The following is a 13,348-nucleotide window of genomic DNA, read 5'->3' as shown; positions in this document are numbered from 1 at the left end:
AGGGTACAGAGTATGGAGTAGCGTAATAGAAATGAAAAATTGAACCGACCGGCTAGTTCTCGTGGCCGTTCTCCCCAATAATAGCTGCACCAGGAAGGCGGGGTGAGCACAAAATCTCTCGGATCTTCGCTGATCTCCACAGCTATTACATACATCTTTCCAAGGTTGTCGGGTCAAATTTGTCATAGAACTGCAATTTTTCCCTGCGAATAGTCACAAATTCCTCGGGAAGTTGATTGTGCTCGGGTTTGCCCGGGTTTCTTAATAGATTCTTTATATAATTCCTTTCGCTGAAATGTCCAAAAGAAATCTTGCATTTGTGATAGACTCGCTCAGATCTCATTCTCCATATATCGATGCTATCATCCAACGAAATGTCTATCGTGAAGGAAAATGAGACACTGGTCTCAAACCCGGCTCAATCGGCCAGGAAGCCCGGTGCTCATCTAGCAAACCCTGTAAGAGCCTTGAATGATTTGAAGCTTTGGATGTAGGGTACATACTAACATGCCAACCTTTGGTTATATAGGCACCTTTAGCGATGGGTGGCTTTGCCACCACTCTGCTATCTGTGTCTCTGGCCATGATGAACTTCCGTGGGGTCTTCACACAAACTATTTTTATGGGGGATCTTTGCTTTGTTGCTGGGATCGGTATGCTTATTTCCGCCCAATGGGAGATGGCCCGAGGGAATACATTTTCCTATACAGTTCTTTCTGCCTATGGTTCGTAAATACCTATTTTGCTACATGTATTGAAGGACTAATATTAACATTTCATCGTTCCAGGGCTCTTTTATGGCGGTTACGGAGTAATTTTGATTCCCGCATTAGGAGTCGTTGATGCATATGGCGGTTATACCCCGGAATATCACAACGCCCTAGGTTTCTTTGTCCTGTGTAAGCGCTATACTTTTGGATTATCGATGTCTCTCTTTCTCTAACATTCTCTTCTCTAGTATGGGCGGTCTTTAACCTCTTCTTTCTCTTAGCCAGCTGCGCTCTGTGAGTTCCTTCGACTCTACATTTCTCTAATACTAAAGTTAACCTTGTCGAATAGGAACATTGTTTATATTCTTCTGTTCCTCACACTTGAGCTGTGTCTCGTTTTTGACGCCGCGTCCAGCTTTACCCTGGCCGACGGGTTGATCGACACAAGTGCAAATCTTATGACCGCTGCTGGTGCTTTCGCTTTCGTTTCCAGTTTGCTTGGATACTATTCTGTCCTCCATTATCTGTGTGAGGACTCTCTGCCATTCTCGGTTCCAATGGGCGACACTTCTCGAGCTTGGAAGCGTTGGTGCAAAAAGACAACGCAGGAAGATTCGAAGGGCCAACAAGAATTGGTGTGAAGGGATTTTCATACGTCAAAAGCTTAATGTGGATTAGAAGTTTAATATAACCCAAAGTCGTACGGAGTACAGCTATGACTAGTAGGAAGGATGATCATACTATGACTAGCTACAACTAGCTATATATGTGGCCTAATGGTGTTAGGGCCTAATATATATACCGCTACAATGACAATCGGACGTTCCGATTGTCGATGATCTTCTGTACGGTGTCGAGGTGTTGGGTGTACTACAACCAATTCATGCATTGCATACTACTTGGGTAGGCCCTATATAAATAGAGTCGGTACTGCTAGTATAAGAATTTAAACATTTTATTTCCTCTCTATGCCCAACTGGAATTAATGATCTAAGGTGTCTTGCCTATGTATTATATGTTGACAAAATAATTGACGAAGTAAGATTTCAATTTTTGATAGTCAAGTAATAAATGTAATTAAAGAGTGAGATTTGTTCTAGAAACCCTGTCGTCTTTTTACCCAAGTAGTACGACATGGATGGTAAAAAGTCCGGGTAAGCCGTAAACCCCGCCTTGTCAAGGAACTGTTGATTTTTCTCTCACGCTACATACTCAGAGATATCAGAGATGGCTGAACCTTTGGCCGTCGACGTAGTTGACAGCGCCCTGAAATACACATCTCACGCAGGCGTTGAGTGTTTGATTGACTTCAATGACATTCTCTGCGTGTTGTCCAATCATGTACCCACGTATAGTGTGCTGTTCTTCCAGAAAACCGAACTGGATGGCGACAAGTCTGAGGACTTTTCCTTAAAAAAGATCGATATCGAGTCCCTGCCTGCAGCACTATCTCCTTTTGTGATCAAGATTCCTAGCCACCTTCGACAAGAAGATGAGCCACCTATCGTCCAGGTTGTGGTATCTACTGGATCAGGAACGGGGAAAGCGAAGACAATCTTTCAAGATGTTGTACGGCCCCTTCTCACATATATTGGTCTGGAGAATTACGAGCTCTACGAAACACAGTCTGCGCAAACTATCGTCGAGCTTGCACGATCGAAATTCCTGGAGCGGGCTCATAATGGCGTTCCTCAGACCATCATCCTTCTTTCTGGCGACGGGGGTCTCATCGATATTCTCGAGATTTTCTACAAATCCAATATGGCGATTGGGGTATCTCCCAATATTGTGTTGATTCCTTGTGGGACAGGGAATGCCATGGCAAATTCTATCGGGTTACGATCTGGTCCGGTCCCGGGTCTTTCAACACTACTTCGAGGCAGTCCATCTTCCATACCGGTCTTTGCTGCCAAATTTTCACCTGGCAGTCGGCTGGTCACCGACGAAGGTCGCCAGCGAGCCGATATCGACACCGATGTTCACCACACATTATACGGGGCCGTTGTTGCGAGCTGGGGGCTCCATGCTGCATTAGTTGCGGACAGCGATACATTCGAATACCGCAAATTTGGAGTCGATCGTTTCAAGATGGCCGCAAATGAGCTACTTCATCCCTCGGATGGCACTCCGCCTCACCAATTCAAAGGCAAAATCACATTAACAACCTCGAATGGCCCGAACGAGACACGTTCCCAAAAAGCAGTGGAAGGACCTGAGCACATGTATGCGCTTGCTACACTCGTTCCACGACTTGAGAAGGAGTTCTTGATTTCCCCAGACTCAGTGCCCCTGGATGGGCAGATGAGGTTCATCCGCTTCGGTCCTATGTCGGCGGAAGACGCGATGCAGTTGATGACTCTAGCCTACCAGGGCGGTCGACATGTGATGGAAGATACGGTCACCTATGCCAACACTGAGCAAGTTCGAATCGATTTTCAGGAAGACGAGGAGAGGTGGCGACGTGTTTGTATTGATGGAAAGATCGTCGCTGTCGAAAGAGATGGTTGGGTGGAAATTTGTAAAGAACCTAGCCGTTTGCTGAACTTGATTAATTAGGCAGAGGTTCATTAGATTACGATAGAAATATATTAGATTAGAACTGAAAAGTACATTATATATGGTCTATAAACGAGGCCCAGTTCATAGAGTTTGTTGATCCGTAAGGGGAATGTAATCATGTGTTTTCCGCCATCTCCGATATTGGATCCCCGTAAACCACCACACTCCACCCATCCCAGCATATGGGATGCGCCAGCAAATGATATTGTTGCCTCACTAGTCTCTCTTATCTAGCGCCTTGGAAATTGCTTGACTATAATGGAACTGCCCATTAGTTTCGATGCTGATCACTGCGCGCACCTATTCGGCCTCCCAAACCCCAGACCAAAGTGCAGCACAACCCTGCAATAAGAGGTCGCGATTTCATACCTTCTCCGGCTGGCAAACAAGTCCGGTGGAGACAAAGGAAGCGACCGACATGTTGTTAATCCATCAAGTTGGTAGTGTCCGCGTTGGGGAAGTCGTTAGGTGAGTCTGGTTCGGATTGCCCCTCAAGTCTGAAGCCCTTCTGGATCGCTGATAGTAAATCGTCCTTCAGATACACGATTAAATACACCCCGGCAGCCGATCCGATCCTGCCCATTCCTTCGAATCTCTACGTGAGAGTGAAGAACACATCTGCCATCCCGTTGCGCGCCGCATACCTCCATGGCCCGTACACGCTATACGCCGCTTGTTATCCCTCGCAGTTTGACCCCAACACCAAATATGAGCGACAGGATCTGGAAGGTACACCGCAGTTTGAGCCCTACCTAAAGGCCGGAGGTGGTTGGGATGCCATCATCAAGGTGCCGGTTAATCTCCAGGAAGCCCACGACTTTGGCTCTCCGGGTCAAGGTGGACCGGCAAGTGGACATAGCGTTAGCTGGATTGTTGAGATACAATCGCAGGTGATATTTTCAAGTAGCGCAGCGGTGCATTTTGAGCTGCTGGTGGGCCGTGATGAAAAGTCGCTGGCATATTTCTCGGGCGGTGCATGGGGTAGCGGAAGTGGCTCTCCGGGGCCTCCGGCAAAGTTACAAGAACATTGGCTGCCTGAAACTAGAGGCAGTCAGGTGCTTGCCTCGAAAGGCGTGTACTCAAAATCAATCGCTCTTCATATCGACGATACAACTAGTCTATGGAGCAGTCCACCATTCCCCTCGGCGCGGCCGGCTTCCAAAGATGTTGACCGGAAGAGTCAGGACCGGCAACCTCTGTGTGACAATCCAGCACCGAAGGACTCTACTGAAGCTCCGATAAAAAGCGCCAAGAAGAAGGTGCATCTCGTGTTACTGACACACGGGTTGCACAGCAACCTGGGTGCAGACATGCTCTATTTGAAGGAGAGCATTGATGCAGCCATGAGAAAGTCTAAACAGAAAGACAGTCAAGCCAAGGCCCCCCACGTCAGCCCTGTTGGACCGGATGGTCGAGAAACCCCGACAAGGTATGAACCTCCTTCTGAGCCCTCGGGCATCCAAAATTTCTAATCCCTGATTTTGTCAGCAGTAAATCTAGTCATGTTGAGGAGGAGCAAAATAACCAGTCTAGTGATAACCCTGACGATGACGACGAAGAGGAAGTCATTGTCAGAGGGTTCTCTGGCAATGCTGTTCGGACTGAGCGTGGGATTCAATACCTCGGCAAACGGCTTGCCAAATATGTCCTGCTTCTCACATATCCCGATCAACCCTATTTCCCTCTGAAGGGCACAAAATCGAACCCATTTTCTCGACCCTTTAGTGCTCGCAAGGAGCGAGTTCAACCTTTTGCTCATTCGGCTGAATCAACCCCCCAAGAGAATGCCCATGAATTTCAAAATGAAGACCATGCTTACCAGATTACGAGCATTAGTTTTCTTGGCCATTCTCTTGGCGGACTGATTCAGACATATGCAATCGCATATATCCAAAAGCATTCGCCTCAGTTCTTTGAGAAAATCAGGCCTGTTAACTTTATTGCTCTTGCAACCCCTTTTCTTGGTCTCAGCAATGAGAATCCAATGTATGTTCGATTTGCATTGGATTTAGGTCTAGTTGGCCGTACCGGCCAAGATCTCGGATTGAGTTGGACGGCACCGAAAGTTCGAAGTGGCTGGGGTGCTATTATTGCCGGAAGAGGAGAGTCTGCAAAAGACCCCGGCCATTCGGATCCTGGCTCCAAGCCACTTCTACGGATTCTTCCTTGTGGTCCTGCTTACGAGGTTCTTAAGAAATTCCAGCATCGTACGGTGTACTCGAATGTGGTGAATGATGGGATAGTTCCTTTGCGGACATCTTCTCTTTTGTTCTTAGACTGGAAAGGTCTGGATCGGGTTGAAAAAGCGAGGAGGGATAATGGGCTTGTTGGAACTATGGCCGAATGGGGGTGGGCAGAGTTGACAGGCGCCAACTCGAAATCCCCGAAATTCGCTCGCCCCGATGGAGAGCTGCCTTTGGGTCTTCCAGCAATGGAGATCGGTCATCAAAATGCATATTCTGCGACTCAGGTTCCCCCAAGGCCCACAGACGACATTTTGGACGAAGATACAATCTCCCCGAAGCCGGCACAATTCCTAGCACCACCCGGTCGTGTGTCCAACCAGAGAATTCCAGAGGAGGGCATCGTGAAGGAAAATCCCTCGGGAAATGCGCCTTCCAGTCCCCTGGACAGCTTCTTTTCGCTATTTCGCCTTAATCAGGGCAAGAACCCCCCGAATAGCAAGAACGCTAGGATTTATAAGCGTAGCCAGACCCTGAGCACTTTTGAGACTGGCGATGGCGATGGCATAATGCCCATTACTCATGGGCCTTCCTCGCACGAGTACGAAGGAATGCACACACCTCCAAAGACAACATTTTTCGAGTCTGCGGGAGACTTGTTGATGCCGCCTTTACCACCCGCGGATTTCATTTTGGACCCTGCCGCGCGACCCCGGACAATCTTCCACGACCGCATCTACCACCCAGAGGATATACCACTCCCTTTACCGACAAAGCGACGCACATTAGCATTTGGTTCGCTACAGGGTAAGCAATCGAAGTCGGCACACACTCAGCATCCATCTCCTAGCATCGCGGACAACGAAAGTGGCCTCAAGGTCGAAGAAAAAATTGCGAGAGCCTATCACCGTGATCTGACCTGGCGAAAGGTTCTTGTTCGACTTGAACCCGATGCCCACAATAACATTATTGTGCGGCGCATGTTCACCAATGCCTATGGCTGGCCTGTTGTGAAACACTTGGTTGATACACATTTCGGCCATACGCCCGCTGCGGAAACTGACGATGCTCTGAAGCAAAATGTGGAGAGGGCCAAGTCTCCAAATGTTGGTCCGACTAGTTCGGGTGATGAGGTTGAAGGGCAGTCCGATTCTGTCAATCCAGGTTCAGTAAGAGATACAGGCGATTTGCCAAATGTATCCGATCTCCATGTATCGGATGATCTATCTTCTGGTCCGAGTGACGCCTTCCTGGCCGAAGGTGAATCGCACATGAGCACCAGTGACAGAAATCTTGTATCGAGGCAGGATTCAGCACGATGGACTGATCGTGAAGTCGTCGAGGATGACAGCGACTCTGGCTTCGAAGTGGAAACTAACGCTGGTTTCCGTCACATATCATAGCGCCATCCTGGCTTTCATTGTACATACGGTTTTCTTAGACATATACCCCGTAATTATGCGAATGTTATAATTGATTGAGGCTTTTCTACTTTATATCGTACTCAACTAGCCGGGGCAGGTAATCAATACTTCAATTCACCTTGAACATGGCTCCAAAACTCCTCCACCAACTCCTTTTGTCCAGTTCCACCTGGGGAACCTCGAACAGCAAGATACTTCCGCCCGTCAAGACGAGCCTCCCAAACTCCCGGGTTTCCATCCGCCATAATGCCCCCGGCTTCAGAGAGGATAACCCATCCCGCGCAGACATCCCAGGACCAGCATCCACCCTCCCAATACAGATCCAGCGTGCCATCAGCCACAGCACATAAATTCAACGCGGCCGAGCCTAAACTCCGCATCGCGCGCACCATAGCCCCACCGTTTTCCTTAGCCTTCCCCAGCTTCTCATATGTCCGAACCTTAGTTTCCCAATTGTTCCCGCTGCGATCCGCGCCCCATTCAATGGCAATGAGAGCATTAGCTAGTCCCGACAGGGGCTCGACATTGTCGCCCTTAAGCGGCAAGCGAGTTTCACGATTGAGGAAAGCGCCTTGGCCTCGAATAGCGGAGTAAAGGGTTTTGGTAGAGGGGTTATACACCACCCCCACCGTGGGTATACGTCCAACAGCGAAGCCGAGCGAAACACAGGCAAATGGAAAGCCATGCACGAAGTTCACCGTTCCATCAATGGGGTCTACAACGAAGGTAGGGGCATCGGTCAAGGGGCGTGCTGGGTCATATGTTTCCTCGCCGTGGAATCTGAGAGAATACACATTAGAAGCGTGCTAGCAGCCACGAAGAGACAAACACATACTCGTAATGGGGGTATTTCTCCCTCAGAGAGGTCGAAATCATGTTTTCGACGGCACGATCATATTCCGTGACAAGGTCGGCACCTATAGATATCAGCTGTTTTCTTTTTTTTTGTGCTGTTTGTATGGATACGGACTATTCATTTTGGATCCTGTGCCGCTGGTGTCTGGGAGTGCATTGTTGATGATGTCCCCGGCCTTGAAGGCCAATGAGACTAGAAAGTCATGGATTTCGTTGAGGTTTGGGTTCTCCATGATACAATTGAGATATTGAGATGGCAGACTTGAGTTCTACCTAGGTATAGCTGGTTTAAAGGTCAAAGATGGAGGAGACGATCTTCGGGAACGCTAGAGGCGGGGCAATTCCGACCTCTTTCGAAGGAATATAGTAACGTCGACATGTATATTGTAGAAATATAGATTGTTTAGATGTATTACCTATTATCGAATTAACCACCTCTATCCTCTAAGATTGTCTATATCCATCATGGACATGTGTTGTATTACCAATCGTAAAAGATCCCTGGAGTATCTCCACGTTTCCAGTGACGTCGAGAACCCCCACTTCCGCGGGAAAAAAAAAATCTTTGAGATTCGACAATTTTGGAACACCACACACTCAGCCCTTGTTTCTGGCTTATAGATTATACTCCAATATGCCGACCGAACTTGAAGAGGTGCGTGCATGCATGCGGCCTACGATATCGATTAGCTCACTAACATCTTTCTATAGCTGGTGGAATTCCTGCACCATGGCAACACCCAAATTAGACAAATCGGTACGGCAACTCCTCTCGCGGCGCGAATATATGATCTAACAGCTCATAGCTTGCGAAACCCTCGTCGGCTTCTCCACAGCCCAGCCTGACTTGTTCAAGCGCCATCAACTCCTACCCGTCCGCGATTTGAAGCTTCTGGCCCGCGATTACGATGTGCGTTATCTGCGATCATGGGGGGTGGCTTTCGACTAATACCTTTGTACAGCCAATTGCGAAGAATGCATTGACCATCCTGGTCAACTTGTCTGGCGATGATGAGGTGTTGAAACTTCTCGCCGAGGATGACAAGTTTGTTGAGACCTTGCTTGTGAAATTGACAGTGAGTTGTCTCGGATGTCATACCTGTGAACAGAAATGGGGCTAATGTGTTTGATCTCAGAACCCCAAGGAGCCCAACGCCGATGAAGTGGCCATGCTTTTGGCCAATCTCGTCAAATCCGAAAAGCTACACAATCTGTTCTCCCTCAAGCGCAAAGTCCCCGAATCCGTATCTACCTCCGAGAACGCGATCGATCAGGTGATGGACTGCTTCGTGAAGGGCGCCGAGGGCGATCTCAACAAGCACGCCAATTATGATTACCTGTCGTACCTGTTTGCCGACCTGTCCCAGACGGAAAAGGGCAGGGCCTATTTCACCCAACGCCAGGAGTACGATGGCGTGGTTCCAATCACCAAGCTGACGGTCTTCACGGAGCACCGAAGCGATATCCGGAGGAAGGGAGTTGCATCCACAATCAAGAACGTGGCTTTTGAGATCGAGTCGCACCCAATGCTCTTTGACGAGGACGGTGCCAACCTTTTGCCTTACCTGCTGCTCCCGCTTGCAGGTCCAGAGGAGCTGTCAGAAGAGGATACTACGGACATGCTGCCAGATCTTCAGCTTTTGCCGCCCGATAAGCAACGAGACAGCGACACCAGCATCATCACGACCCATCTTGAGACCTTGCTTCTCCTGACCACAACTCGGGACGGCCGGGAAAAGATGCGAGCTGTCAAGGTTTACCCTTTGATCCGCGAGACTCATATGCATGTTGAAGATGAAAATGTGACAGAAGCATGTGACCGGTTAGTGCAGGTCCTGATGCGAGACGAGGAAGATGAAGGTGAAGGTGAAGGGGAGCCCGAACAACCTAAAATCGAGCCGCCTCAGAACGAGGATGAAAAGGTTGTAGAACTGTTTTAAGCGATTAGATACCAAATCAATTGTACATATGGAAGTGAACGCTATACAACACTTTATATTATTGTATATCGTACCTTAGTGCGGAGTAACCTATGTAACCTTTGGAAAGGGAACATAAATCTGCCGATGTCGGTGGGGCAGCCCACGAGCTCCAAGGACCGCAACGGGTCGTTTTTCACCACACTCCGCTTTAGTCCTCCACTAGCCCTGTTAGTATCTCTCTTCTGATTCCTCAATGCCCAAATCGATCTCGAGCTAATGCACGACCTAACCTGAAATACTGAAGTATTTCATCATCCCCCCACCATCACGTCCCCCAATATTCCACTGCGGACGCGGAAGCTGTCTTGCCCCTCGGCCCCGAGGCACAAGTGGCTTCCCGCTGAATCGGATCGAACTGATTCCAATTTCAATGATTGCGCGAGCAACAATGGAAACTACCCCGAAATCGACAATCCACCACCCGACGTGAACCCCGACACAGGGATTGTTCAGCGCTTCCGGGCCTTCATGTCGCGCGCCCCTCTTCTTCGCTCATCGCCCGTCCTGGGTGCTCCCTCTTACGGAGCATTGCGAAGCCCAGACGACTCGGAAGATGATATATCTGTTTCGCGTGGTCAGAATGTTCGTGGGGGTTTACAACGCGCGAACTTCGATATTGGCATTGGAAGCTCTTCCAATGTACCAGGGTCTACTCCAAGACGATCACATTCCTCTGTCAGGCGACGAAACAGCTTATACGCAGAGAGAAATCGTCGGCCTTCATCCGCTGCGTCCGATGTGGGATTGGGTCCTGATTCGAAATACTCGTTTGCCACTGGATTGGCCGTACCAGGCAACCCGGTGATACAGGAAACACCGGCGTCTTCGCCATATATGACAAGTGATGACGAAAATGCCCTCGACACTGATGATGAGGGTTCAAAATCCTCAAGGGAGGATCCTCCAGACAATTCACCGTATGCCCAAGTACGAGCTTCGGTTCCGGCGACGGATGATATCACTCTTTCTATTAACAGTGAGCTTTCTTCCTGGAGCTTCTTTCTGCGTATATCTAATGGTTTCTAGCACCTCGGATGTGGATTCTCTCTTTGTTATTCTCTTTGACGGGGTCCGCCGCCAATCTTTTCTTTTCATTGCGCTATCCCAGTGTTGCCATTACCCCAATCATTGCTCTTGTTCTAGTCCATCCACTGGGCAAGTTTTGGGATGTACTTTTCAAACAAACAGGTGACCCTCTTGAGATTTTTGAGAACGGGTCCCTTCACCACCGAGAATCACTCTCCGGTGAGATCCAGGCACCTCCTGTTCCATTGGCATCCCGAGTCAGACTCTGGTTTGCCCAGGGCCGTTGGAACGAGAAGGAGCATGCTTGCGTCTACATTAGCAGCAATGTTTCCTTTGGATTTGCTTTCGCGACTGATGTTAGTACACCGACGAAACATTCGTGACGAAGCTGACCAAGACAGGTTATTGTCGAGCAATATAAATTTTACAACCAGGATGTTCCAATTATATATCAGCTGCTGCTCATCATATCAACTCAGGTTTTGGGATATGCATTCGCGGGTCTAACTCGACGATTCCTCGTGCGGCCATCGGCTATGATCTGGCCGGGAACCTTGATGTCCACTGCAATGTTTTCTACGATGCACAAGTCTGTCAACAAAAAGGCAAATGGGTGGAGTATCTCCCGATATAAATTCTTCGTCGCTGTGTGGGCAGGGGCGTTTCTCTGGTATTTTGTTCCGGGACTGTTGATGCCTGCTCTAAGTTATTTTAATGTGATCACTTGGTTGGCACCCAAAAATGTGGTTATTTCGAATTTGGTACGACACCCAGGTCCTTGTCTGCTTCTTTGACTGACTTTTCTAGTTTGGTGTTGCCTCTGGTCTCGGGATGTTCCCTCTGACCTTCGATTGGGCTCAGATTGCCTATATTGGCTCCCCATTACTCACGCCTTGGTGGGCGGCAGCCAACATTCTGACGGGATTGGTGGTTGTCATCTGGATAGCCGCCCCGATACTTTGTAAAGTCTCCCCATCTGACCTCATTTAACTCTGCTAATCAAGCGAAGATTATAAAAATGTTCTTTTCTCTGCATATATGCCCATAGTTTCAACCGCAGTGTTCGACAATTCTGGGCGACCATACAACGTGAGCCGAATCTTGACCGCGGACTTTTTGTTCGATGAAAAGGCTTATCAAGATTACTCCCCGGTTTATCTCCCAATCACCTACGTGCTGTCTTACGGTGTCCAGTTTGCTGCGTTGACATCCCTTGTCACTCACACCATTTGCTGGTATGGGAAGGACATCTGGCATCAGACTAGAAAGGCTTTTGATGAAAAACGAGAAGTGCCAGACATGGAGACGTACCAGCCCCTTCGTGGAAGCAATGATACGCCTCGACAAAGTTTTGGAATCCCAGGGACCAGCTCGCATGCACCGAGCCAGGAAATTCCATTGGGAGGGGATGATGTTCATTGTCGCTTGATGAGGCGCTACAAGGACGCTCCCCTCACGTGGTATCTTCTCGTGTTCATTTCTATGCTCGCCATTGCCATCTTCACGGTGCAATAGTACGTTTCCCCCTCTCTTTAACCTTTGATCGCAGCTGACCCTAGCACAAAGTTATCAAACACACCTACCTTGGTATGGGCTACTCTTAGCTCTTGGTATTACTTGCTTGTTTTTCATCCCAGTGGGCATCATCATGGCCGTCACCAATCAACATAGCAGCCTCTATCTGATCTGCCAACTCCTTTGCGGCATTGTATTCCCGGGAAGGCCTGTAGCGAACATGATTTTCGTGACCTACTCATATATCAGCTCTGCACAAGGGATCAAATTTTCCTCGGACCTCAAACTTGGCCATTACATGAAGATCCCACCACGAATTCTGTTTGGCGTTCAGATGATGGCGACTTTGGTCTCGAGTCTGACCCAAATTGGTGTGCTGAACTGGATGTTCACTTTTGTTCCGGGGCTTTGCACCCCGGAGGCTATCAATGGTTTCAATTGCCCCATTGCTCGAGTCCATTTCAACGGCAGCATTCTCTGGGGAGTTGTTGGCCCCCAGCGCTTCTTTGGCCCGGGAGGGCTATATCGTCCGCTTGTTTGGGCCTTTTTGGTGGGAGCCGTCGCCCCTCTCGGGGCATGGCTTCTGGGGAGACACAGCAAGAAGAGCTTCTGGCGTATGGTCAACTTCCCTATCTTGTTTGGCAGTTTGAGCTGGATACCACCTGCAACCGGGCTCAACTTTTCCATCTGGGCCCTTGTGTGCTTTGTGTTTAATTACGTTATTCGGCGGAGAAGGAGCGCGTGGTGGGAAAAGTATGCAATGACCTTGTCGGCTGCATTGGATTCCGGGTTGGCATTTGCAGTGGTCGTTGTCTTCTTCGCCTTCATTTACCCAGGCTGGGTCGATGGTTTCAAATGGTGGGGTACGGAGATTTATAAACAGGTATGTCCTTTATCTTCTGGTTCTTTGATCTCTGCTAACTGTGCCAAGGGCTGTGATTGGACTGCTTGTCCATACAAACCACTGGAACCGGGTCAACGATTCGGTCAGTAGATTTAGCATCAATTGAAAAAATAGAATTCCAGTGAAATAATACAAAAGCTACCAGTAAATATACCACATGTACTACCTAGTCAAATAGACAAGCAAGAAT

The 13,348-nt window shown here is 48.7% G+C and overlaps 6 protein-coding genes across 6 annotated transcripts; 5 read left to right on the top strand and 1 right to left on the bottom strand.

The window, feature by feature from the left end:
* Positions 1-356: 356 nt before the first annotated feature.
* Positions 357-1,351, top strand: N7471_004113 (GPR1/FUN34/yaaH; the record flags this gene model as incomplete). The annotated part of the gene is made up of 5 exons (XM_057276832.1): positions 357-458; positions 530-725; positions 789-899; positions 959-1,004; positions 1,060-1,351. 5 exons carry the CDS (start codon positions 357-359, stop codon positions 1,349-1,351), a joined length of 747 nt encoding a protein of 248 aa, XP_057136442.1.
* Positions 1,352-1,937: 586 nt separating this feature from the next.
* N7471_004112 (diacylglycerol/lipid kinase family protein) lies at positions 1,938-3,266 on the top strand (the record flags this gene model as incomplete). The annotated part of the gene is made up of 1 exon (XM_057276831.1): positions 1,938-3,266. The coding sequence occupies one exon, from the start codon at positions 1,938-1,940 to the stop codon at positions 3,264-3,266; it is 1,329 nt and encodes a 442-aa protein (XP_057136441.1).
* Positions 3,267-3,687: 421 nt separating this feature from the next.
* N7471_004111 (lipase ROG1 family protein) lies at positions 3,688-6,855 on the top strand (the record flags this gene model as incomplete). Its single annotated transcript, XM_057276830.1, has 3 exons — positions 3,688-3,737; positions 3,808-4,698; positions 4,761-6,855. The coding sequence occupies 3 exons, from the start codon at positions 3,688-3,690 to the stop codon at positions 6,853-6,855; spliced, it is 3,036 nt and encodes a 1,011-aa protein (XP_057136440.1).
* A 122-nt stretch (positions 6,856-6,977) lies between these two features.
* Positions 6,978-7,964, bottom strand: N7471_004110 (inositol monophosphatase family protein; the record flags this gene model as incomplete). Its single annotated transcript, XM_057276829.1, has 3 exons — positions 6,978-7,656; positions 7,712-7,793; positions 7,847-7,964. 3 exons carry the CDS (start codon positions 7,962-7,964, stop codon positions 6,978-6,980), a joined length of 879 nt encoding a protein of 292 aa, XP_057136439.1.
* Positions 7,965-8,365: 401 nt separating this feature from the next.
* On the top strand, positions 8,366-9,671 carry N7471_004109 (protein HGH1; the record flags this gene model as incomplete). The annotated part of the gene is made up of 5 exons (XM_057276828.1): positions 8,366-8,386; positions 8,443-8,488; positions 8,538-8,641; positions 8,694-8,807; positions 8,868-9,671. The coding sequence occupies 5 exons, from the start codon at positions 8,366-8,368 to the stop codon at positions 9,669-9,671; spliced, it is 1,089 nt and encodes a 362-aa protein (XP_057136438.1).
* Positions 9,672-10,181: 510 nt separating this feature from the next.
* N7471_004108 (uncharacterized protein) lies at positions 10,182-13,248 on the top strand (the record flags this gene model as incomplete). Its single annotated transcript, XM_057276827.1, has 7 exons — positions 10,182-10,689; positions 10,740-11,095; positions 11,141-11,500; positions 11,547-11,700; positions 11,749-12,253; positions 12,306-13,137; positions 13,186-13,248. 7 exons carry the CDS (start codon positions 10,182-10,184, stop codon positions 13,246-13,248), a joined length of 2,778 nt encoding a protein of 925 aa, XP_057136437.1.
* Positions 13,249-13,348: the final 100 nt, after the last annotated feature.

Source organism: Penicillium samsonianum (assembly GCF_028829775.1).
Source record: "Penicillium samsonianum strain IBT 33392 chromosome Unknown utg000003l_segment0_segment0, whole genome shotgun sequence".
NCBI classification, from domain to species: Eukaryota; Fungi; Ascomycota; class Eurotiomycetes; order Eurotiales; family Aspergillaceae; genus Penicillium; species Penicillium samsonianum.
Note: the sequence above shows the minus strand (reverse complement) of the source record. Positions and strands in the feature narration are given on the sequence as shown.